This window comes from Bufo gargarizans, chromosome 1, assembly GCF_014858855.1.
Source record: "Bufo gargarizans isolate SCDJY-AF-19 chromosome 1, ASM1485885v1, whole genome shotgun sequence".
NCBI lineage: Eukaryota > Metazoa > Chordata > Amphibia > Anura > Bufonidae > Bufo > Bufo gargarizans.
This window is the reverse complement of record NC_058080.1, coordinates 717,565,601-717,592,441: the sequence shown is the minus strand read 5'-3', so window position 1 is coordinate 717,592,441 and position 26,841 is coordinate 717,565,601. Positions and strand designations below refer to the sequence as shown.

At 42.3% G+C, this 26,841-nt stretch overlaps 1 protein-coding gene across 2 annotated transcripts in view; it reads left to right on the top strand.

Moving 5' to 3' along the window:
• The first annotated feature begins 6,928 nt into the window (after window positions 1-6,928).
• Window positions 6,929-26,841, top strand: part of LOC122924844 (CD5 antigen-like) — a 50,969-nt gene continuing 31,056 nt past the window's right edge. Inside the window, exons 1-3 of one of the 2 annotated variants that reach the window (XM_044276327.1) lie at window positions 6,929-7,026; window positions 23,808-23,834; window positions 24,439-24,756. In XM_044276327.1, the coding sequence (XP_044132262.1) occupies window positions 6,936-7,026; window positions 23,808-23,834; window positions 24,439-24,756 (436 nt within the window). In that variant the 5' untranslated portion in view covers window positions 6,929-6,935. The remainder of the gene's footprint in view (window positions 7,027-23,807; window positions 23,835-24,438; window positions 24,757-26,841) is intronic. The other variant, XM_044276328.1, reaches the window with a different exon arrangement.

The window sequence follows — 26,841 nt, the reverse complement described above, 5'->3', positions numbered from 1 at the left end:
ATGCAATGATAGCTTTCACTTAGTGATCCGTGGCTTCATTCTGGTTGAAATGTACTTTTTATCCATATGCAAATGAGCATATAGTGCACTGAAGGCAGGTCCAAGCCACTCTGTGAGTTCTGGTACCTTCTTTAATATTATCTACGGGACGCCGACCCTGGACACATGCACCACGCCATTTACACAGAAAGAGTGCCGACTGTTAATACCTTGCACCTGTAATTATACAGTCAATAAGAGCAATATGATTTCTCCATGCAGCACATGCCAGCAGCCACAGGATCCCAAAAATTCCTTTATTGGTATGCTTGGTATCGCAGCTCAGTCCCATTCCCTGGCTAGGCCATGTGACAGATGAACGTTATGTTAGTGGCCTAGAGTAAGCTGCAAGAAGGCTGCAGCAAACAAAGGAGCACCATGGCCTTCTCAAACAGCTGATCGTCGGGGTTCCCGGGTTTCAGACCCCCACCAATAATATACTGATGACCTGTCCAGAGAATAGTTCATCCTTAGGCCGAATGCACACGGGCATGAGCGGTCCGTGGTATCCTGGCCTGGCAGCCTGCTGAGAGCAGCAGCGCACGGCATCATTGGTTGCTTTGACGCCGTGCGCATCATTCCGCCGCTGCACTACAGTAATACACTGGTATGATCTATACGATTGTATTACTGTAGTGCAGCGGCGGCATGAAGCACACTGCATCATAGCAACCAATGACGCCGTGCGCTCCTGCTCTCAGCAGGATGCCAGGCCGGGATACCACGGACCGCTCACGGCCGTGTGCATTTGGCCTTATAAAAAAAAGTCAGAAAACCCCTTTAAGAAAGAAACATCATTTCTTTTGTTAGGCATCTGACTTTCATGGTACCCAGTTGGCACCTTACAATAGCCTCAATGAGCACTGATGGGCTGACTCAGGGGGCCCATTTCCTCTGTCAAACTTCTTACATGCCGTGGTTGCTATCGAATACAGCGGTTAAAATGGCTGGGACTGGAGATAACTCCAATCCCGGCTGTTGTAATAGGATAGTGGCTATTATAGTGGTATGGTACAGCCGGCACCCTGTGCCATCCACTGGACTTACTATTATGTCCCATTGCATCATTTACACCACAATTAGGATGTAATAGAACAGTCATGTGCGGAAAGGGGTTAAAGTGAGACTTCACTGTTTGGAGGTGCTATGTGGTAATTCCCTAATATATTATTTTAGGTAAGTACTTTTTACTGTAATAGATTAACCCATTGTATGTATAAACACATGTAAGCCTCAGCAGTAATTATAGAATTTCTTGTAATTTCTCAGTAAAAATTAAGAAACCAAATTTGGACTGAAACCAACTATCTCTTCCTTAGAAGAACCCCCTCATTAGAAAATGCATTATGACAAGGAACTGTGAAGGGCACAAATAATCCAGGAGATACTTTGAGGGACATGAGATATGTATTGTGTGGGAGGCAGCCTCCCCGACCATATCCTGAATTGAAAAGGAAAATACAACTTGGAGAGGGCCACGGCTGCCATAAAAGAAACTGGCCATGCTACCTATAGCAACCAATCACAGAGAAGCCTTCATTTGTCCAAAGTACTTTAAGAAATGAAAGCTGCAAGACAGTGTTGATAAATAGTCCCTGAGGGGGTCTGGTGTCACCAAGGGCCAATCTGTGCTTCCCGTAGACTTGACCAAAAATATCAGTTTCATGTTCTTGTAATGCACAATGGTAGGCAATGATATTATGCAGGGTCATCATGAAAAATGTATTCTAAAAAAGTGACACCAGAAAAGAGAAAAAGGAAGCAAAACTATATGAACTAAGGGGATGGAGACAAAAATACTAAGAGACATGATGTCCACTTCTTCTTTCCTGGACATACAGTAAATTATATGCAGGAAATGATACCATCTCAAACTTTGAGCATAACGGGGAGATGATCCACCAACCTCCTGGGAGGACCTTCCAATAGATTTTGGACCATGGCTGCTCAGTGGTCAGAGGTGTCCGATAGAGTGGAGGTCAGGGTTCTTCCAAACAAAAGCCAAGAAAAACAATTCTATATGGACCTCTTGGAGACATTTATAAAACAAAATGGTGCAAAGAATTTATTAAAATTGGTGCAAAGGAAAACTTGCTTAGTTGGCCATAGCAACAAATAAGATTGAGCCTTTCATTTTCCAAAGGAACTCTTGCGGCGAGCCCCAGAGGATCTGGGCCAAAGGTTGGGAGCGGTAGTGGCCCTGATAAAGTCATGTGTCACTGTGTACTCCCTCAGGCCGTTGCTTTCTGAGAATCTACTGGCCTAGTAGTATTCTGGGTGATGGGTATCTTAGCCGTGGTCCTTCACCTCACAGCAGTGTCTTCAATGGCTGGTTGTAGTTGATCATACCGCTGTCTTCTCAATGATTCACTTGAGAAGTTGGTATAGCTGATCTTTTTGGAGAACGTTATTCAGGAGCAGGAGCGCTGCAGTGTCCTTCCTCTCCTCACTCAGGTTGCTCAGGAGCTTCTACTCCTGGTAGGAAGCAAGAATCCCCAGGTGTCGGGTGCTACAATCTGCTCTGAAAAATGACCGGTGAAATCTTTTGCACCAGTCTATGACTTGTGCAGCTCTACCGATCCAGATATTTGGCTAGTATTTGGAACATCATGGCATCCCATAGCAGAGAATCTGTCAAGGTATATCCCATCATCACTAGACTAAAATAGATCGGAGGGTGATGTATTTTACCAAACGTTTCAGTGTGTTTAGGATTAGTTTCCTAGGGAGTACCAATTTTGTAATCCTGAAGGAAAGAACTTTGGAGTTTCCATACATCTGAATGATCAATTGACAAGAGGAAATGAGGTGGCTGGAGCAGCTGGTGTTCCGTGGTCAGAGGGGCGCCAGCAATCCACTCTCCCCACTGCAAGTTTAATGTAGCTTGGAAGGGGAGCACTAAGTTGAAACCAACAGAAGCTATGCTCTAGTTGGGGGCATCATAGGTTCATGCAAATACTGGACCTCAAAAATAATTTTTGGTGGATAGTTATCAGTAGATACAACATGACTGGACCATTCATGACCCTTAGGTATTCATAAGTTTACAATTTTAAGTTCAGATGAAGGGACTGCATGTGGCTGCATGTCATATCGTGACATGAAGTACAGCTATTGCACTGGGGCCAAAGACAAGCACCACACCGTTGATGTACACACGGGCGCTAAATGTGCTCTGAATTGGGAATATGTAGTCTGCAGAAATTACCAAATATTTCAGGAAGTGTTGTCATGGGGCCACTAGATCTACAGGGTACAGGCCTGTGAATTCAAGATTATCTCTATATAAAATTACTGTTACTGTGAACAGTTGAATATTGAATGATATCATAATGGCATAAGACCCTCGAGAGGCTGGTTCTCAACCATCTTCGCCCCCTGGTGAGGTCTTCATTGGATCCACTGAAGTTTGCCTACCAGCCTGGCATTGGGGTGGATGATGCCATCATCTACCTACTAAACCGAGCTCTAATTCACCTGGAGAGGCCTGAAAGCACTGTGAGGATCATGTTTTTTTATTTCTCCAGTGCTTTTAACACCATCCAACCTGGACTTCTGAGGGACAAGCTGGAGAGGGCAGGAGTGAACTACCACATGTCACATTGGATACTTGACTACCTCACATAACGTCCACAGTTTGTTAAATCTCAGAGTTGTGTCTCTGACAAACTGTTCTGCAGTACCGGGGCACCAAAGGGAATGGTGCTGGCACCGTTCCTCTTCACCCTCTACACTGCAGACTTCTCATCAACTCCCTGGGCTGACACCTACAGAAGTTCTCTGATGACTCTGCCATAGTCGGCCTTATCACAGGTGAGAACGACTCAGAGTACAGACAGGGGACACAGGATTTTGTGGACTGGTGTCAGCGGAAGCAGCTCCAGATCAACGCAGGCAAAACCAAGGAGCTGGTGGTGGATTTCTGCAGACACAGGCCCTCTGCTTTGGTTCCGGTGAACATACAGGAAACAGAAATTGAGGCAGTGGACTGTTATAAGTACCTGGGTGTTCACTTGAGCCATAACACTGATGCCCTTTTTTAAAAAAAAGGGTCAGAGCAGACTCTATTTGTTGAGGAGACTGAGGTACTTTGGAGTGCAGGGGACACTCCTAAAGACCTTCTTTGACTCAGTGGTGGCATCAGCCATATTCTATGGTGTGGTTTGTTGGGGGAGCAGCTTATCTGTGACTAAGAGACAGAGATTAGATAAGCTCATTAAGAAGGCCAGCTCTGTCCTAGGTTGTCCCCTTGATCCAGTGCAGGAGGTGGGTGACAGAAGAATTCTAGCAAAATTAACATCACTGTTAGACAATGTCTCCCACCCCATGCATGAAGCTGTTGTGGAGCTGGAGAGCTCCTTCAGTGACAGACTGCTGCATCCTAGGTGCACTAAGGAACGTTATCGTAGGTCCTTCCTCCCAGCAGCGGTTAGGATTTATAACCACCACCGTTCCCCCAAAAAAACAGTAGTGAATTTTTTAAGTAAATTCTGTGTTATGTTTTTATTGTATTTTTACTCTTTAATTTCTAATTACTGTTGTGAATGTGATTGCTGCTGTTATGCCAAAATTTCCCCACTGAGGGACAATAAAGGGATTGTCTTCTTCTTCAAGACACCCCTTTGTATTTTAAGCAAAACTATTTTTTATTTTCATCTTTTACATTTTCTAAATAATCAAACAGTTAAAGGGCCGGAAGCAAAACTTTAGGCACCCTGCATGGTTAGTACCTAGTAGCTAGTAGCAACCCCTTTGGCAATTATCACAGCTTGTAAACACTTTTTGTAGCCAGCCAACAGTCTTTTAGTTCTTGTTTGAGGGATTTTCATCCATTCTTCCTTGCAAAATTCCTCCAGTTCTGTGAGATATCAAAGCCATCTTGCATTCACTGCTCTTTTGAGGTCTATCCACAGATTTCAATAATGTTCAGATCAGGGGATGGGAGGTCCATGGAAAAACCTTCAGCTTGTGCCCTTCCCTTTTTGCTTAAAATACAATTGGAATGCCTTTTGATCATTTCATCTTCAGCGTCCTTAACTGTTCATAGTAACAGTAATTTTAACCAGGGGTGGCCCAAAATTTTAATGTCACTGTACATGGAGTCTGGTGGGTTAGGAGCAGGTGCCCCATGTATTCATAGACGCCCATAGTATAGCTTTGATTACATTGACAGCAGTGGCGCACCTAGAGAAGTAAGGGCCCCATAGCAAGGATCAAACCAGGCCTCCCACACAGGATAGAAGGGTTTCCGCCTAAACCCTTTTCAATGACCCTTGAGCCATTTTTCCACTGCCTTGTTTGCTAAAAGCTGTTCCTTTAGAGCAGGGGTGGGAAACCTTTTTGCTGCCGAGGGCCATTTGGATATTTGTAACATCGTTCGGAGGCCATACAAAATTCTCGACTTAAAAATTTGACGGCTATATTTGGTGAAACATAAAAGTGACTTAGGGGTAAGTTACAGAAATTGCGCTTCAATTAAAAAAAATCCAGAGCGCTGCATTTTTGCAGCACAAAATGGAGCCTTCGCTATATATTACAAATAGTACAGGCGCCATTTTGACCACATATAGCAGTCTAATTTTTATCTGAAATATATTTAGTTCTTTATTTGGCATTAATGGCAGCAAAGCTAAACCCAGAGGGGTCCACCCAGCTTTTACTCTCCCTGATACTGTCCCTGCCTTTGTCCCTTTCTCAGCCTCAGATCTGTCCCCCACCTCCATCAGCCTCAAATTAGCCTCCTTTCATACCCCCAAGCCTATATCAGCCTCAGATCAGGCCCTTATCAGACCCTCCCCAGCCTTAGATCATACCCCTATCAGACCTCCCAACCTCAGATCAGACCCCCATTAGACCCTCCCTAGCCTCAGATCAGCCCCCATCAGATCCCCCAGCCTCAGATCAGACCCTCATTAGACCCCCAGCCTCAGATCAGACCCCTCAGCCTTCAGATCAGACCCCCAGCCTCAGATCAGACCCCCAATACACCCCCCAGCCTCAGTTCAAACCCCTATCAGACCCCCAGCCTTAGATCACACACCCCCAGCCTCAGATCAGCCCCATCAGACTCCCTATCCTCAGATCAGACCCCATCAGACCCCCCAACCTCAGATCCGACCCCCAGTAGGCTCCCAGCCTCAGATCAGACCCCTATCAGACCCCCAGCCTTAGATCACACCCCCCCATAGGTCCTTAGCCTCAGATCAGATACCTATCAGACCCCCAACCTCAGATCCTACCCCCAATAGGCCCCCCAGCCTCAGATCAGACCCCTATCAGACCCCCAGACTTAGATCAGACCCCCTAGCCTCAGATCAGCACCCATCAGACACCCCAGCCTCAGATCAGACCCCATCCGACCCCCAGCCTCAGATCAACCCCCATCAGACCCCCAGCCATAGATCAGACCCCCATCAAACCCTCCTCAACTTCAGATCAGCCCCAATCAGACCTGAGATCAGACATTTAAAATAAGTAAAAAAAAATAACTTCTGGAAGCGGTCATTAGCATTTTCATAATATGTTCTGGCAGGGGGCTGGGGGCCACATGAAATGGTTCCCCACCCTTGCTTTAGAGGGTAGAGTCCTGACCAAGTTTTCATCTCTAGTAGAAGAGGAGATAATCCCAACTAAGACTGGGCCCCCTCTTGCCCTGGGGCCCATAGCAGTCCCATGGTCTGCCTCTATGGTAGTTACGCCCCGATTGACAGTAGTATTGTATAGAGTTTTGTCCTAGAAATCGTATACCCTGCAGATACTGCGGTTCATGAACACGTTGGCGCCACTTACATTTACCAGTTTATATATTTATTTGCAAAAGTTATTGGCAGCAAAAATCTAGGCATCATTTTAAATCTTATTTCGTGAGTTCAGCAGTAAATGTGCTGATTCCACGTATGTCCCGAACGTATAAAGTTTTACTTCATGTTCAGCGTTCTAGTTCTTACCCGGCCGGAACCATGAAGGGTGCGAGGCTGATACTGCTGGGTGAGTGTCTGCAATAACTATGGACATTGATTGATTTTCAGTATGCTCTCTGTATGGCAGTATAGTGTACAGCAGGGGTCAGCATCCTTCAGCACTCCCAGTATGCTCCATTCAATTCTGGGAGAGAGTTTGGAAAAGAGCAGAGGAAGTATGCCTGCTGGGAGTTGTAGTTTCACAACAGTTGGTGTACAGTCACCACTGGAAACCCTATACCATTAGTTCAGAGGCTTTATTAAAGGGTTAATCCCATCTCAAGCATGGCCTAAAATGTGATTAGAACCCACAGTTATCAGGGGTGACCCGACCCCTCTCTGACGATCTGACACCCCTGACGATAAGCTGAATGAAGGCACACCAGTGATCACCGCGTCCTCTTGAGTGATAAAGAGGAACTGTCACCATAAAATATTTTATTATAACTGCATGCTGTCATTCCTCTATTATTCCTATGAGAAGTTTATTGATAAATTGACAATTGGGTGTTACCAGTTGGGTGGGGGTGGGGGGTTTCCCTTCAAAGTTTTCCACTGCCAGGACTGGTTGAACAATGTCAGACTGTACAGGGACCCCCCCCCCCCCTTCCTCCCTCAGATGTAACAGCTGTCAGATAATCCATAAACGTCTAATAGGAATAACAGAGGAATGACACAACATTGAGTCAAAAGAACAGATGTTCCAGAATTGTTATTACATGGGAAATGCAATTACATAAACAGACATTTTAGGAGAGAGGACGGGTCCTCTATAACTCAGCGCTCCCTGTGTATTTGGTTGTGGCTGTGCTTGGTACATTGAAGGGAATGACACTGAGCTGCAGTACCTGGCACCACCACACCTGAATGCATGGCGCTATGGCTGATTAACAATTAACTGGATGCAGCTGTTCTGAGAGCTTAGCAAGAGCCAACCCCTCCACTAATCAGATACAGATGGTCAGTCCTAAGGATTACAGTCATAGTAACATAGTTTATAAGGCCGAAAGAAAACATCTGTCCATCCAGTTCGGCTTGTTATCCTGCAAGATGATCCAGAGGTAGAAAAACCCCTGTGATGTAGAAGCAAATTTTCCTCACTTAAGGGGAATAAAATTCCTTCCCGACTCTAATTAGGCAATCAGAATAAGGGCTCATGCACACGACTGTATGCCCTCCGAGACATACGGTCGTGATAATATCATATGAATGCAGGACAGTAGTCCCGCGGAAGGCCCAATGCGCACAGCATCATAGTAACCTATGATGCTGTGTACTCCCGTGTGCACGATGTATGCCTCTCTGGGACATATGGCCCGCTCACAGAGGGCATACAGTCGTGTGCATCAGCCCTAACTCCCTGGATCAACGACCCCTCTCTAGTAGCTATAGCCTGTAATATTATTACACTCCAGAAATACATCCAGGCCCCTCTTGAATTCCTTTATTGTACTCACCATCACCACCTCCTCAGGCAGAGAGCTCCATAGTCTCACTGCTCTTACCGTAAAGAATCCTCTACTATGTTTGTGTACAAACCTTCTTTCCTCCAGACGCAGAGGATGTCCCCTCGACACAGTCACAGTCCTGGGGATAAATAGATGATGGGATAGATCTCTGTACTGACCCCTGATATCAGGGGCGTTTCTAGGTAAAACATTCGGGGCCTGGGCCCCTGATGTTTTGTCCCAGGCCCCGAAAGTCCTGCCTGCCTGCTAGATACAACTGCATTGCCATCCTCAGGACGGCAATACCATTTAATCTAATGCACTGGAAGAGCTGAAGGACCTGTGGTGACATCACAGGTCATGTGACCAGCAAAACAGGCAGTGGTTTAGAAGGACCTGCGATGATGTCACTATCATGTGACCAGTGCAGGAGAGGACGGCAGTGAAGAGGAGAAGAATCTGTGGAGATATCTGCTACATAAGGAGAGGTAAGTGAAGGGAGAGGCAATGCTGGCAGTTGTGGTTATTTAACTGGGACTGTATGTTAGGGCTGAAGGGAGTGATGTTATTTACATGTAACTGTGTGTCGGAGGTAACTGTAGGAGGGAGTGTTGTTAGTTACATGGGACTGTTTGTTGGATGGTGTGGCAGGCGCAGCACTATGAAGTGCCTTATGCGCTGTGGCATTAGAAGAATTTTGATATCTCTGACTTTTAGTCTAACCAGACTGTCTGTTACTCTGTAATTTCTCTAGCGCCGTTCTATGAAAACAGTAGGTTTAAAGAGCACACCAAATGCTTGAAATAACTTCTTTATTAACTTCAACTTTTCTTCATATATAACACTGCCGCCTCCGCAGCAGATAGTCCATGTACATAACACGTGTTGAAAAGATATCACAAAATGGCGGTATGATTAAGATTGTGGCTCAACTGTTCAATCTTGTCATTCAACATAAAATGGTGACTATATTTCTCTCATTAGTATCTGTACTCTCACTTTAAGTTATTTAAGTACTTTATGATCTCTCTGAGAGGTATATCTGAGGTCTAACTAATAGTTCTGCTGAATTTGGTCGCAATTTGCAGTATGCGGTTAGCAGTAACTATTTGCAGATTGGTTGAGTATGATCTGGTATGGTTGTATGTAATTTGGATTGCAGTATGGAATTTGAATTTGGATTGTGAACTTTGTAGTTTGCAATTGGATGCAATTTGTATGGTTGCAATTGGTGGAACTATTTTGGCCTCTTGTTCCCAGGCTGTGTGTGAGGCTGGCTGTGATTGGTGAAAACTCTTGCTGTGTGAGAAGCTGGCTGTGATTGGTCTAGACCTCTGCCCAGCAACAACAGATTAACACTATGCATTCTGTTGTTTCTGCAGTGTCACTGAGTTTACCTTACATTACAAAATTAATCTTAAAGGCACATTATCTTTTTCTGCTTCTGTGAACACAAAATATAACAGTTATATGACATCCAAAACATGATGTCCCAGTCAGTGGCGTCTCTAGCTTTCAAATTTTGGGGGGGCACACTGGGGGCCAGGACAAAAGTAGGGGGGGAGCTATAACAACGATACATTTACACAAGTACGCTTAGAAATGCTGCGATACTTTACCCAATACCTAAAACCGCAACAGGGAAGAAAAGTCCAGCTGTCTGTGGATGACACTTTTATAGAGAGGGGGATCTGTGGATGACACTTCTATGGGGGGGATCTGTGGATGCCACATACCGTATATATAATCATATGCTATATGTGTCATCCACAGATCCACCCCATGACAGTGTCATCCCCATTTCCCCCTCCATAACAGTGTCATCCACAGATCTCCCTCCCTATAACAGTGTCATCCACAGATCTCCCTCCCCGCCTCTCACAGGAGTGTACATATATAACATAAACATATTTCACATGAACACTTACAGTTACTTGGCTTGGCCCTTGGGATCTCGGACACCACTTCAACACTTGGCCGGGGGCTCGGCGGAGCTGATGTTGTGTTTTATCCTAATGAGAAAGATTTCATAATAAGGATTTCTAGAAGGGGCAGAGGGATAGCAGAGCAGGGAGAGGCTGGTGCTGCTACTAGGGGGTCATACCATGGGTAGAAATAATTCTCCTTATAATGTGACAGTGCAAAAAAATACCCCCTTATGCCCCCAGTTGAGCTAATGTCCCCCATAATGTGTCAGTATAAAATACCCCTATATAGTGCCCCCAGTAAATGCCTCCATAGTGCTCCTCTTCCCCCTTCCTGCTAGTGCCCCATATAATGTACCAGTATAAAATGCCCCATATATCGTGCCCCAGTAGATGCCCTCAGTGTCCCCCATAATTTGCAAGTATAAAATACCCCTTCTTAGTGCCCCCCGTAGATGACTCCATAATACTCCTCTCCCCCCTTCCCCATAGTACCCACCATAATGTGTCCCAGTATAAAATGCTACTGTACAGAGCCCCCCATATAAAACACCCCTTCTTTGTGGCCTCAGTAGATGCCCCTATAGTGCCCACCAATAATGTGCCAGTAATAAGTGCCCTCAATAACGTACCACTGCCAGTAACAAGAGCCCCCATCAAGTGCCAGTAACAAGAGCCCCCCAATGTGCCAGTAATAAGCCCCCATCACGTGCCAGTAACAAGAGCTGTAACGAACTGAATAGGGGTAAAGTAAACTACATCTTCTTGTATTATTTCTCCATAAATACAATATATGTACTCTGCCCACAACAACGGCAAATCACTGAAATATATCGGGATAACTATCATCCAATTTCAAGTGAATTGGAAAATTGCCAGGAGAGTCGCTCTCTCTTTAAAAGGCGGACACCAACACTTGAAAACCCGGTGAATACAGGACCAAATACTGGTGTATTCATAATAACATCGACTCCTCATCATCATAACATATGAACATTATCTATATGGTGTACGTCTTTATCAACACATTTTTTAAGAATAACTGCATGTTATAAATTACCTTTGTTGTGCACAACGTATTTTACTCATCGAGCACATTTTTCAACTTTTTCAACTTTTTGCACGGCACTTTTTTCTTAAAATATATTTTTTCATATTTTTTCATAATATATTGGACCTTATATGCGAGCTTGCACATTCTTTAAGAATATCACTATTTAACTAAAGACAGTCATCAATTACTATTTAGCCTTCTTGTGGATTGTAAATTCGCTGATTTCAGGACCTCCTTGAAGAACTCTTTTAAACATCTATGGACATTATTTTTCAATTCTAGGGAATCCCAGTTTAACAATACCCAATGAAATATATATTTCGTACTGAATAATACCAAGAACAGTTACTTTGATCAGAATATATAATATACTTTATATACATATAGGATCTCTTATATTTTTATAACTTTTATGAAATTCAAATAATATTACTAAGTATTTTATAGAACAATAAAAATCCTTCCATTCTATCCAAATGCGAGTGTGCCATCACAATTCTTTTCCATTTTAACACATCCTCACGGTTTTAGGTGTACCGGTGATTGAGCACCTCTATCCATACTGACCGTCTGGTGAGCCACAGAACCCCCTCTATTTTATAACTACATACACACCTATCTGGTGCGCTCCCAGCCGATCAAATATGGACATTTGGACCCATATGGAAAACAAATGCAGAAAAATAGATACCTACTCCTTTGACGAACATAACAATAGCAAACTCACACCAGATGCCACAATATCACTAACAATCACATTCAAAGAATTAGAGAAACTTCTTCACAAACAACTGAAACATAGATGGGAAATAAAGGCACTAACTCAGTGCTTAGAGAGAGGTCAAATCCCAAAAGGGTTGACACTACTAAAAGATCCAGCACAAGACCTATATAGTTCAGAATTTAAAGAAGAATGGGACTCTTTTCTAAAAAAGCAATCATGCACTTTGGTAGAACTAATAATAAAAAGAAGAAAACAATTATTAGAAGAAATCATCACACAAATAGATAAACTAAAAGAAAAAATGGAATTATTTGTAAGAGATGAAGAATACCATAAATGGTCAGAGAGAGTATGCAAGGGACTAGATACACTAGAAAAGGAAATAATACTTAAGAAAACAAAAAAATTAAGACATTACCAATATGAAGAGCATACCACACAACACTCTGAACATGACCACTATGACCAATCAGTAGAACACACAAACCATATACCTCCTAATCACTCAGAAAATCACTCAAATAAAGATAAAGGAGGGGACTCAGAAACAACTAAAGAAAAGATAAACAATGGGACAAATAGAAAACAACACAACCTAACCACAGACAACTCTCCCACCCATTACAATGTATCAACTTCTAATAGATATGAAACATTAGCAACCCCACATTTTTTAGATGTAACTCCCCCCCATCACAAAACCAGACAAAAAACGACACCGCTACCAACCTTAGAGAAAAAATACAATCAGACACACTTTTCCACTCACGACTACAACCTGAGATACAAACAGAACAACAAACCGACCTACCAACCACGAGATTGTCCAACTCAATACAGACACCAAACCTCACACCAAAATCAATATCAGAGGGAAAAATCGTCACAACAAACATGGATTCCACCCAAAACACGTACATATCAACGAAGAGAAAGATACGAAGAGGAAGAAGAAGAACACTATTCAAACAGACACCACAACAGATAGAACAAGAAGACATAATTGTCAATCTGAGTCATATAAACCTAACACCAGATCAGAAAAACTTACTAAACAAGGGACTTAATTTTGCACCAACAACCAATCTAAATAAATTTGCAACCTATATAGGTATAGAAAAATACATCAGAAAACTATGTTTAAAGAAATACCATTTAAAAAATCCACTCACTCCGCAAACAGCAGAAAGTAACGAATTTTTACATACTGCCCTAAAAAATAAATCAAAACATTTTCCAAGACAAGAAATAAGTCATGAGATCATAACATTCCGTAAAAGTGTAGAGCAAGATATCAGAAAATTAAAAACACATTCAACATTCAATAATCTAACAAGAAAAGAAAGGGAATCAATGAAACAACTTCAAGCTATGGAAGAGATCACCATCCGACCAGCAGACAAAGGAGGGGCGATAGTTATATTAGACTCCGTCAGCTACAACCAAGAATGCATGCGCCAACTTACTGACTGTTTAACATATCAAAAACTAAAACATGACCCAACAGAAGAATACCAAAAAAAACTGATAGATTACTGCAATACAGGCCTGAATGAAAATATACTCTTAGAACGGGAACATAAATTCATCATATCCACCCAAAAAAGATTACCAGCATTTTATTGCATACCGAAATTACACAAAAACCCAATAGCTCCCCCAGGAAGACCCATAATCTCAGGCATAGGGTCAATAACATCAAATCTATCGGAATACATTGATAACATGCTACAACCATATGTGAAAATCATTCCCTCTTACATAAAAGACACCACGGCCATTATCACTACATTGGAAGCAATAGAATACAATGAAAACTGGACACTTGGCACTCTTGACGTCAATTCCTTATATACAGTAATAGACCACAAACAAGGCACAACAGCACTCAAAAAACACTTAACAGACTATTCACCACTCAAGACAGACCAAATAGATTTTATCACATCTGGGGTCCACTTCATATTAACACATAATTACTTTATTTTCAACTCTGAATATTATCAACAAAAAGTCGGCACGGCAATGGGCACCAGATTCGCCCCGAGCTACGCCAACATCTTTATGTCCGAATGGGAGCGTGAGATGGTTGGCCCTAGACTCGGGGAGAGTCTGGTGCTATGGAGAAGATATATAGATGACGTGATCTTTATATGGCAAGACACAGATAGTTCCCTACAGTCATTTTTAAATGAAATTAATATAAATAATTTAAACTTAAGATTCACGTCCAACACAACAAAAACACAGCTAGAATTTCTTGACCTAAACATTCAAGTAGAAAATACAAAACTAATATGTAGCACATACCAAAAACCGGTAATGAAAAACAACCATATTCTTTTCTCCAGCTGTCATCTTCCACAATGGTTAACCAATATTCCAACAAATCAATTCAGAAGACTAAAAAGAAATTGTACCATCAACACTAAATTCGAAGAAGAGGCAATTCAAATGAAAGAAAAATTTACATATAAAAAATATCCAGATAAATTATTAGATAATGCACTAAATAAAGTTAAAAAAATGGATAGATCAGAATTTTTCAAAGAAAAAGAAAAGAGCGACACACACCAAAAAGAAGAAGCCAGACTGATTCTACCCTACAATGCTCAATATAAAACTATCGCTAAAATCATCAATAGACACTGGCATCATTTACTCAGAGACAAAATAATAGGCCCCTTACTAAACACTACACCATCTATAGTATACACGAAAGCTCCAAATTTAGGATTAAAAGTAGCTCCAACAATAAAACAAAAAAGAACAAACACACAACACAACTGGCTCTCCCTAAAGGGTTTCTTTCGATGTGGGCGATGCAGCAATTGCAGAGTGACAAAATTTCCTAAAAAAACTATACAAGTCTGCTCCACACAAAATTCATTCAAAGTCCAAATAGAAGAGTGCCTAACATGTAACACAACAGACGTCATATACATACTGGAATGCCCTTGTCACAAACAATACATTGGGAGAACAAAAAGACAACTGAAGAAAAGAATATCAGAACACATAGCAAACATCAAAAAAGGATACGAACAACACACACTATCCAAACATTACAAAATTCACCACAATTGTGACCCATCATCCCTTAAATTCATAGCCTTTGAAAAAATCAACAAATCCTGGAGAGGGGGAAATCACATCAACAACATGTCAAGAACCGAATCCAAGAGAATTTATGAATTTGACACCCTAATGCCTGCAGGATTAAACGCCGAATTAGAAATTTTTGGCTTCATATAAATGGGGATGTGCCTCTTTGGGAAAGAGAAATAGAGGTCAGGCTGTTCTATCAGCACCTCTATCTCCTCTCCTATTTAGGCCCCTCCCCCCTATACACACTTCCCATCTACATTAAGAAAATCAGAAATAATCTCACATAGTGAAAGACTTTACCAGCACCTCTATCTCCTTTCCTATTTAGGCGCCTCCCCTACATACACTTCCCATCTACATCAGGATAATCAGTAATAATCCCATATAGTGAAAGACTATCTAAAACACAAGTTATACACACTATCAAAAAAACTTAGATCATACCTAAATAAGAGATTCATAGAAAAATAATAAAATATGAAATATATAATTTTTATTATCAATTTAATTTTTATTATCAATTCCATTATAAACGTTTGCTAGCGTTCAGTGGTATGGACTAACATGATAGAAGCATATCTATAAAGGATCCTATCTCAAAATTAAAACTTTTATAAAAAACGCATTGAAACCGCACCTTTTAAAAAAACCGCACTAAAACCGCACACAAAAAAACCGCAAGTAGCACACAATGCGTTCTAGTGGAACTGAATGATTACTATTAAGTTCTTATAGAAATAGACCTCTTTTACAGAAACATAATTTATACACTTTTACCAAAAAAGCATCCATATTGTAACAGCATATCAAAATATCCCAAAAATAAACTATGCCGACACAAACTTAGTTAGCCACGGGAAAAAAATCCAGTCCAGGATTTACAATTAACCCAATGGAATTAAGGCAACACCCCTTAAAGAAGACCGCACATAAAAACCCTCACTTGCTCCGGACTCATCACTACGTGACCACTGAAGAAGGGACCAGAAAGTGTCCCGAAACGCGTCTGGTCAGAGGAAGCAGTGAGGACCATAAGGAAATTAACAATATTAAACTGAAAATCATCGGAAGAAAATACTCGCCACGGCGATATTCTTTCAAATTTCCCGCAGCGAGGAAGATTGGCCAATCAGGAACAACCACCGCGTGACGTCAGGCTACATCATCATCACGTGCAGCATCACGTGGTAAGGCAAGTGATCACGTGGGACGCCACGAAGGTCCTTGCAGGACGGAAGACGCTGTAACGAACTGAATAGGGGTAAAGTAAACTACATCTTCTTGTATTATTTCTCCATAAATACAATATACAGACGTGGACAAAATTGTTGGTACCCTTTGGTCAATGAAAGAAAAAGTCACAATGGTCACAGAAATAACTTTAATCTGACAAAAGTAATAATAAATTAAAATTCTATAAATGTTAACCAATGAAAGTCAGACATTGTTTTTCAACCATGCTTCAACAGAATTATGTAAAAAAATAAACTCATGAAACAGGCATGGACAAAAATGATGGTACCCCTAACTTAATATTTTGTTGCGCAACCTTTTGAGGCAATCACTGCAATCAAACGCTTCCTGTAACTGTCAATGAGACATCTGCACCTCTCAGCAGGTATTTTGGCCCACTCCTCATGAGCAAACTGCTCCAGTTGTGTCCGGTTTGAAGGGTGCCTTTTCCAGACTGCATGTTTCAGCTCCTTCCAAAGATGCTCAATAGGATTGAGGTCAGGGCTCATAGAAGGCCACTTTAGAATAGTCCAATTTTTTCCTCTTAGCCATTCTTGGGTGTTTTTAGCGGTGTGTTTTGGGTCATTGTCCTGTTGCAAGACCCATGACCTGCGACTGAGACCAAGCTTTCTGACACTGGCTAGTACATTTCTCTCTAGAATTCCTTGATAGTCTTGAGATTTCATTGTACCCTGCACAGATTCAAGACACCCTGTGCCAGACGCAGCAAAGCAGCCCCAGAACATAACAGAGCCTCCTCCATGTTTCACAGTAGGGACAGTGTTCTTTTCTTGATATGCTTCATTTTTTCGTCTGTGAACATACAGCTGATGTGCCTTGGCAAAAACTTCGATTTTTGTCTCATCTGTCCACAGGACATTCTCCCAGAAGCTTTGTGGCTTGTCAACATGTAGTTTGGCATATTCCAGTCTTGCTTTTTTATGATTCGTTTTCAACAATGGTGTCCTCCTTGGTCGTCTCCCATGTAGTCCACTTTGGCTCAAACAACGACGGATGGTGCGATCTGACACTGATGTTCCTTGAGCATGAAGTTCACCTTGAATCTCTTTAGAAGTCTTTCTAGGCTCTTTTGTTACCATTCGGATTATCCGTCTCTTAGATTTGTCATCAATTTTCCTCCTGCGGCCACGTCCAGGGAGGTTGGCTACAGTCCCATGGATCTTAAACTTATGAATAATATGTGCAACTGTACTCACAGGAACATCTAGTTGCTTGGAGATGGTCTTATAGCCTTTACCTTTAACATGCTTGTCTATAATTTTCTTTCTGATCTCTTGAGACAGCTCTTTCCTTTGCTTCCTCTGGTCCATGTCGAGTGTGGTACACACCATATCACCAAACAACACAGTGATTACCTGGAGCCATATATATAGGCCCAATGGCTGATTACAAGGTTGTAGACACCTGTGATGCTAATTAGTGGACACACCTTGAATTAACATGTCCCTTTGGTCACATTATGTTCTGTGTTTTCTAGGGGTACCATCATTTTTGTCCATGCCTGTTTCATGAGTTTATTTTTTTACATAATTCTGTTGAAGCATGGTTGAAAAACAATGTCTGACTTTCATTGGTTAACATTTATAGAATTTTAATTTATTATTACTTTTGTCAGATTAAAGTTATTTCTGTGACCATTGTGACTTTTTCTTTCATTGACCAAAGGGTACCAACAATTTTGTCCACGTCTGTATGTACTCTGCCCACAACAACGGCAAATCACTGAAATATATCGGGATAACTATCATCCAATTTCAAGTGAATTGGAAAATTGCCAGGAGAGTCGCTCTCTCTTTAAAAGGCGGACACCAACACTTGAAAACCCGGTGAATACAGGACCAAATACTGGTGTATTCATAATAACATCGACTCCTCATCATCATAACATATGAACATTATCTATATGGTGTACGTCTTTATCAACACATTTTTTAAGAATAACTGCATGTTATAAATTACCTTTGTTGTGCACAACGTATTTTACTCATCGAGCACATTTTTCAACTTTTTCAACTTTTTGCACGGCACTTTTTTCTTAAAATATATTTTTTCATATTTTTTCATAATATATTGGACCTTATATGCGAGCTTGCACATTCTTTAAGAATATCACTATTTAACTAAAGACAGTCATCAATTACTATTTAGCCTTCTTGTGGATTGTAAATTCGCTGATTTCAGGACCTCCTTGAAGAACTCTTTTAAACATCTATGGACATTATTTTTCAATTCTAGGGAATCCCAGTTTAACAATACCCAATGAAATATATATTTCGTACTGAATAATACCAAGAACAGTTACTTTGATCAGAATATATAATATACTTTATATACATATAGGATCTCTTATATTTTTATAACTTTTATGAAATTCAAATAATATTACTAAGTATTTTATAGAACAATAAAAATCCTTCCATTCTATCCAAATGCGAGTGTGCCATCACAATTCTTTTCCACAGTAACAAGAGCCCCCATCACGTGCCAGTAACAAGAGCCCCCATCACGTGCCAGTAATAAGCCCCCCCATTACGTGCCAGTATTAAGCCCCCCCATCATGTGCCAATATTAAGCCCCCCATGTTCCAGTATTAAGCCCCCCCATCATGTGCCAGTATTAAGCCCCCTATCATGTGCCAGTATTAAGCCCCCCATCATGTGCCAGTATTAAGTCCCCCCATCATCATGTGCTAGTATTAAGTCCCCCCATCATCATGTGCCAGTATTAAGTCCCCCCATCATCATGTGCCAGTATTAATTCCCCCGATCATCATGTGCCAGTATTAAGTCCCCCATCATCATGTGCCAGTATTAAGTCCCCCCCATCATCATGTGCCAGTATTAAGTCCCCCCCATCATCATGTGCCAGTATTAAGTTCCCCCCATCATGTGCCAGTAAAACTATTGTAAAAAAAAAAAAAAAAAAAACTCTTCCGGCCTGTGTCCCGCGCTTTAAGGCTCAGGCGGCGCGATGACGTCATCACGCCGCCTGCACTGGCCTCTGATAGGCTGCAGGCACTAGGCCGGCAGCCTATCAGAGGAAGGGGAAGGGACACACCTCTGAGCGCAATGGAAGCGCTCATCTTCCTGTGCCCGGCGGCGGCGGCTCACTTGGGGGGGGGGCATTTTAGTTGGGGGGGCACATGGGGGGGGCCAGCATGATGTAGGGGGGCCGTGGCCCCTTCTGGCCCCCCCCCTGGCGACGCCACTGGTCCCAGTAAATAACTTTACTTTTGTCTTTAACACACAAACATAGGAACCGTATTAAGGTTATTGGCAGGTTTAGCTGTATAAGCATATAAGCTATATTAGTAACCTAGGACAGGTCTTAGCTGGCCAGCTACACTCCCACCAAAATTACCTATAATTCTATGTTCTTAGTGGTAGGACTTGAACATGAATTTGAGGAATTTTCCATCAGGTTCTCAACTTCCAAGTGTCTTTTATTACTCTCAAGTAGAACAACTAACTTCTGTATAGGACGTTCCAACCTGAGTAGAGTAGTGAGACCTTTTTCTTTTTTTTGTCAAGTTTTGAGTCTCCTATTTGTAACAACACTCTTCTTACTAGTTTGTCCTTATCCTTTTGAATGTCTAGAACTTTGGCCAATTTCCATTGACTTCTAGGTAAATCTTCTTCTTTTACTAACACTATGTCACCAACTTGGACATTTCTTCTGGGTGTTTGCCATTTACTTCTTAGCATCAGATTGGCTAAGTACTCTTTCCTCCATCTTTTCCAAAACTGATCTGATAGATATTGAACTCTTCGCCATCTCCTTTTAGCATATAAATCCTCTTTGGTAAACTTGCCAGGTGGTGGCTGTATGTAATCAGACTTAAGGTGACGTAGATGGTTGGGAGTTAAAGGGTCCAAACTTGATGGGTCGTTGATATTATCAACTGTAAGTGGACGACTGTTAACAATAGACATTACTTCATAGAACAGGGTCCTAAGTGAAGCATCATCTATTCTTCCAGCGTTCTTTTTCAACACTGAACTTAAAACATTTCTCACAGTTCTGATTTGTCTTTCCTAAACTCCTCCTGTATGGCTTGCATGTGGAGCATTCATATGAAAATCACACTGTTTCTCTAACAAATACTCAGTTACTTTTTCTTTATCAATCTTTTTTAGAGCTTTCTTTAATTCATTCTTTGCTCCGACAAATTTAGATCCTTGGTCAGATCTAAGCTCTCTGACAGTACCTCTAATGGCTATGAAACATCTTAAGGAGTTGATGAATGCGTCAGTTGACATATTCTCTAACATTTCAAGGTGAATTGCTCTGGAACTCAGACAAGTAAATGTTAGTCCATATCTCTTGTACTCCTTTTGGCTCTGTTTGGTGATGAATGGGCCAAAGTAGTCCATTCCGTAATAAAGAAATGGTGGTGATGGGTTTACACGATCTGCCGGTAAATCTCCTATTCTTTGGTCTTCTGTAGGTCTACCTGCCTTTCTGCAGACTACACATTTACTTAGATACTTTGCTATAACTTTGCTTCCTTTCACAATAAAGTAACCACCTTCTCTCACACAGCTTTGGATAATACATTTATCGGGGTAACACATTTTGTGTTTGCAAATATACTGTGAGCCAGCCTAATTTATTATTGATTTAGTTTTGGGTAAAGCTTCTTCCTTAATGCAAGGATATATTGTGGTAGTGATCAGCAATCAATCTTGTGAAGGTAGAGTTTTTGGGTAGAATTGCTGGATGATTCACTCTGCTAGGTAACGATGCATTTTCCAGTCTCCCTCCCACTGACGCAGGGATGATTTTGCATGTGCGCCGGAGGTGAAGACCGCATGGCTCTCGGGACAGCTTGGCCGGTCTAGAGGCAATACGCTGCGGATGAGCTTGTCTCCGGTGCCTGTTGCGGATTCCATTCCGGTGTCCATGTCGACGCGCTCGCGCACTCTCGCAGAGCATTTACGTTTGAAACGGGTTTGCAAGCGCGTACGCGCTTCTTATGCGCTTCGCCCACCAGCGAAGGGAATAGCACCTGGCCGCAAGTTCAAAGCAGATTAGGGGGCCAGCATTGGTCTAATTAACTAATGACCGACCAAAGCCTTGTACACAGGTGTAGGGCAGGATCATGACCTATGGGGAGTGGACACTTGGTGCTCTAGGATTTGTTAGCAGGCACATAAAAGGTGGCCTCCCAGGTCGGTCAGTGCCCACTGTTATCCTTCCTTATCCAGGTGCAGGTCAGTACTGCTAGCTACTGACTGAAGTTTGCTGGGACTCCGTCCGTTCCAGTGGGACCCAGGCCCCGGGACTTTCCATGAGGCATCCGTTTACCTGGCAAGTTGCACAGAGACTTATGCACAGATCTGGACTACTCCTGGCTTTCCTTCGTTTTTTGTTTGCCTGATGTTTGCACAGTGAAGTTTACCTGGACTTTGTTTATTTTGTTAATAAACCCCTTTTACTTCACCCTCACTGGTCTGTTTCGTTGGTGCCTTGCATTACACTTGTACAATGGGTGGTTGTTTGGAAGACTTTTAGGTTCTTGACTAAGTCTCTTCACTGTAGAATCTCTGTTGAATGAGTCTTATGACTTCTTCAGCTTTCATTCTTTCTTCTACATTCAACAATTCCTTCTTTCTGATTCCCTTTGCCAAACGTTAAATTCGAGCTACTACGTTTATGACTGTATTCCATTTTGAACATCTGGCTAGTCTTTCAAGTATGTCATCTTGACACTTGGCAGCAGTGCTCAATGTTTGTACAACTTTTACTTCTGGATCATCCATAGACAATTCTGTGTAATCTTTACTGGGTGTGATTTCCTTTTCCCAAAGGAACTCTGGACCGGTGAACCAGTTAGAATTTTTCAATTCTGTTATATTCAGGCCTCTTGAAGCATGATCTGCTGGGTTATGCTTTATGTCAATGTGATGCCAGTGTTCCGGATTTGTTAGGATATAAAATGAGAATGCTTGGACTGGGAGAAAACGTCTGTATGTGGGTAAGTACCTGGCTCAGTGATAGAAAACAGAGGGTGGTTATTAATGGTACACACTCAGATTGGGTCACTGTCACTAGTGGAGTACCTCAGGGGTCAGTATTGGGCCCTATTCTCTTCAATATATTTATTAATGATCTTGTAGAAGGCTTGCACAGTAAAATATAAATTTTTGCAGTTGACGCTAAACTGTGTAAAGTACCGTCATTAACACGGAAGAGGACAGTATACGGTATATATATACTACAGAGGACCCTATACTGTATATATATATATACTACAGAGGACAGTCTACTGTATATATACTAACCCAGCTAGCTACCTTACTTTCCTGAGCCTTCTTGCTACCACCCTCCCCCACATCTACCCCATAGAGTGCTTGCTCAGTGAGTAGCAAACTCTTTTCCAAATTGTCAACGCTTCTCAGTGTTGAAACTCACCCGGTTAGATACACGATGTGTGATTCCAAACGGGCAATTTGCTAAAATTTTGAACAAAGATATGCACCCTCAAACAGCTGTTCCAGGACTGCATACATTAGACAAGATGTTCACTGGACTGCGCTGTCAATAATGGAACACATACTAAATGGGAACTACGCAAGAAAAAATAAAAAATACAATATAGTGCAGTGATAAGAAGCTAACTTACTGTAGTCCCCTCTCAAAGTCCCTGAATCTCATGTCACGTAATCTAAAGTCACACACTTAATACAAACACACACTTGAACTTAAACACATGGATGCTCACAAACTCGCGTTGTTTGTCTGCTTGTATAAGTGAAGTCCAGGAATATCCCTTTAAGTGGGTGCTCTATCCCTGCAGCATGCCCATAAGAGCCTCATTTTCTGTAACTTTTTAGCAATTTTATTCCACTAGTTCAAGAGCCATGTCCCAAATATGCAGTCATTTATCAGGGTAGACTAACTTTATCATGCTTTAGTGCAGGGCACAAATTCTTCTGGTGGTATTTCCTCTGATTTGGGGTGTTCCCTTTCTCTTCCTTTTCTCATGGGGAGAAAAAGCAACAACCAAAGTAAAAATCCCCATAAAGCTAGCAAAATAAGTATAGTTACCAACAGTCGTGGCAAATTTTGGGTGTCCTGTGATGGAAATAGGAAGGGTTTATGCTAGCTCTGCCCATAAATCACCAGTGATCGCAGATGGGGGTGTAGTGGGGCTGACATGACCCAAATTTACCACCTACAATACTGGTAATTATGTATAAGCTATTGCATACAGAGATTGAATGGGAACTAATGTAAGATATTTTTTTTTTTAATTGTATTTGTAGTTGTAAATGTATTTTCCTTTTTTTTTAGCTTCACTTTTTGGAATTGCGGCTTCAGGTCAGTATGTTTATGTTTCAGATCCTTGACATGGGGGAAGGGGGCTCAGGTGGGAATGCTCCTTTCATAGGTACCCTAACATGACAATAGATAGAACTGACAACGATGGTATTGTGGTGCATGTAAAATTTTTGTTAATGGGCCTGATATCCTTAAAAAAATCCCCAAAAATTCCATCAAAGCCAGCAATTGGCATAAAATAATAAAATAATTTATGCTCATCCATTTCATCCCCACCACTACCTGCGCCACCTCTCTGATCCCCCACTCCGATGTGCTTTGTTTGTTTGGCTATTGATGTGCCTGTATACCCCACATAACATCTGCAGCCAATCACTGGCCTGAGCAGTCTCATGTTGTATAGTGCTGAGGCCAGTGATTGGCTGCAGCAGTGTCCAGGATATACAGGTGACGTCAAGGCTTGAGTGGCGGGGAGGTCCGGGGAAGTGAAAAGATGAGTATACATCATTATAGCTGGAGGACGAAGACAATCCTTTTAATCCACTAGTAATTGTAACAAAGTATACAAATGTATCTTGAATGTATTTGGTGTGCGGTATATGTACTATATATCTGATACAATCCACTGTGTTGTATATTTTAGAAGAGTTCTTGAAAGTCAAACTGGTCAATGGGAACCATCGTTGTACGGGAAGACTGGAGGTGGAACATGATGGGGAATGGGCCACTGTCTGTGATCATAACTGGAGCAGGCTGAACTTTAAGGTGGTGTGTAAGCAGCTGAACTGTGGGGCTCCAAGATCATTTATGCCCTGCGGTTCACGAAAAAAAGGAAGTGGCGCCATCTGGATGAATGAGGTGAAATGTACTGGGGACGAGCGGTCTCTGTCTGAGTGCCCAGTGACCACTCTGACCAAACACAAATGTGCCCACAAGCAAGAAGTCTGGGTGACTTGCAGAGGTATGAAATTATTCCTCATTACATTACTGGTTCGTAGTCCATAATATAGATAGATAGAGTGCCTTGAAAAAGTATTCATACCCCTTGAACATTTTTTCACGTTCCAGCCACAAACTTAAAGGGAGTCTTTCACCTAATCTGAGGGTTTTAGACCGCTCAGATCAGGTTATAGACTCTTTAACCCTCATTACGATCATACCTTTCTCTTATGTGTCCCTCGCCCAGATAATGAAAATAATACTTTTTAAACTTATGCAAATTACCTTCTGAAGGTGCCCAGGGGCGGCGTTACTGGGCGATGTGTCCAGAAAAACACACCTCCAGCCGGCGGACGTCACGAGCGGCACCAGAGGACGGCCGGCTGGGAACTAGCCCGCACCTGCGCACTGCTCTGCCCATTATGGGCAGAGGAACATCCTTTCATATTGCGCATGCGCCGGCCGGCTGTCTTTAGTTGGCCGGCGCATGCGCAATATGAAAAGCTGTTCATCTGCCCATAATGGGCAGAGCAGTGCGCAGGTGCGGGCCAGTTCCCAGCCCGCCGTCCTCTGGTGCCGCTCGTGACGTCCGCCGGCTGGAGGTGTGCTTTTCTGGGCACATCGCCCAGTAACGCCGCCCCTGGGCACCTTCAGAAGGTAATTTGCATAAGTTTAAAAAGTGTTATTTTCATTATCTGGGCGAGGGACACATAAGAGAAAGGTATGATCGTAATGAGGGTTAAAGAGTCTATAACCTGATCTGAGCGGTCTAAAACCCTCAGATTAGGTGAAAGACTCCCTTTAAATGTATTTTATTTGGATTTTACGTGATAGACCAACAGTAGATCTTTTATTTTGTAACCCAGCAAAAGCAAATACCACAGTGCAGCACAAAATACTGCTACCCTCATCACAGTATTCAGGAAGGTCAGGAGAACGTCTGCGGCATTAACCAACGGCGAGAGCACAAGATCATCATGTACCCGGTCGGCAGCGACAAAGAGGGCCCAAGGGGCCCCCGGGCATCGGCCCACCTGGAAATCTCCCTGTAGGGTCCACAGCCAGTTCACCCCAGATATGTGCTACTATCTGGTTTTAACTGTGAGATAACATTTTTGATGATACATTTCCTTAAGGGCTAATTCACACGAACGTGTGCTGCCCGTTGCCATATTGCGGATCCGCAATACACGGGCACAGTTCCGTGTACCTTCCACATCACGGATGCGGACAGAAAATCCAGAGGTGCGGAACGGAAGCACAGAACGGAACACTACGGAAGCACTACGGACTACAAGATCAGTGACAGAGATGGACATATGCAGCCATGGATTTACCTGTAGGCACAGTAGATGGAAATAATTTTATCTCATAGAGATACTTAACAGTGTGCATTTATATGCAAATTCTATGTGTTCCTTCACAACCCAGAAAGTTGGGATAATTGCATTAAAAAGAGTATTCAGCATGACCACCATATTAATGAATTTTTTTCTGACACCTACGGTAAAAAAAAATTATTAACGTAGGTGTCAGAAAAAAATTCTGCAGTCTACATCAAGCCAGTGCCTCAATCCGTATACTGCTGCAATTGCTTGTAATCAAAAATTTCACTGAGTTAGGTCTTATGCACACGACCGTTGTTCTGGTCCGCATCCGAGCCGCAGTTTTTGCCGCTCAGGTGCGGACCCATTCACTTCAATGGGGCCACAAAAGATGCGGACAGCACTCTGTGTGCTGTCCGCATCCATTGCTCCGTTCCGTGGCCCCGCAAAAATAATATAACCTGTCCTATTCTTGTCCGTTTTTTGCGGACAAGAATAGGCATTTCTACAATGGGCTGCCTGTTCTGTTCCGCAAAATGCGGAAGGCACACGGGCGGCTTCCGTGTTTTGCGGATCCGCAATTTGCGGACTTAAAAAAACTGAACGGTCGTGTGCATGAGGCCTTACTCAATAAAATGTATCTGTAAAGCGCCACCTGTTTGTTCTTTTCCTTATTTCTCTGTCCAACTTTGCGACATCGCTGAGGTGGTCGCACATGCACAGTTCCATCCCTCAGCTGCTTTCAGGGAAACCTACTGTCACATTTAGGGTGGTTTCACACA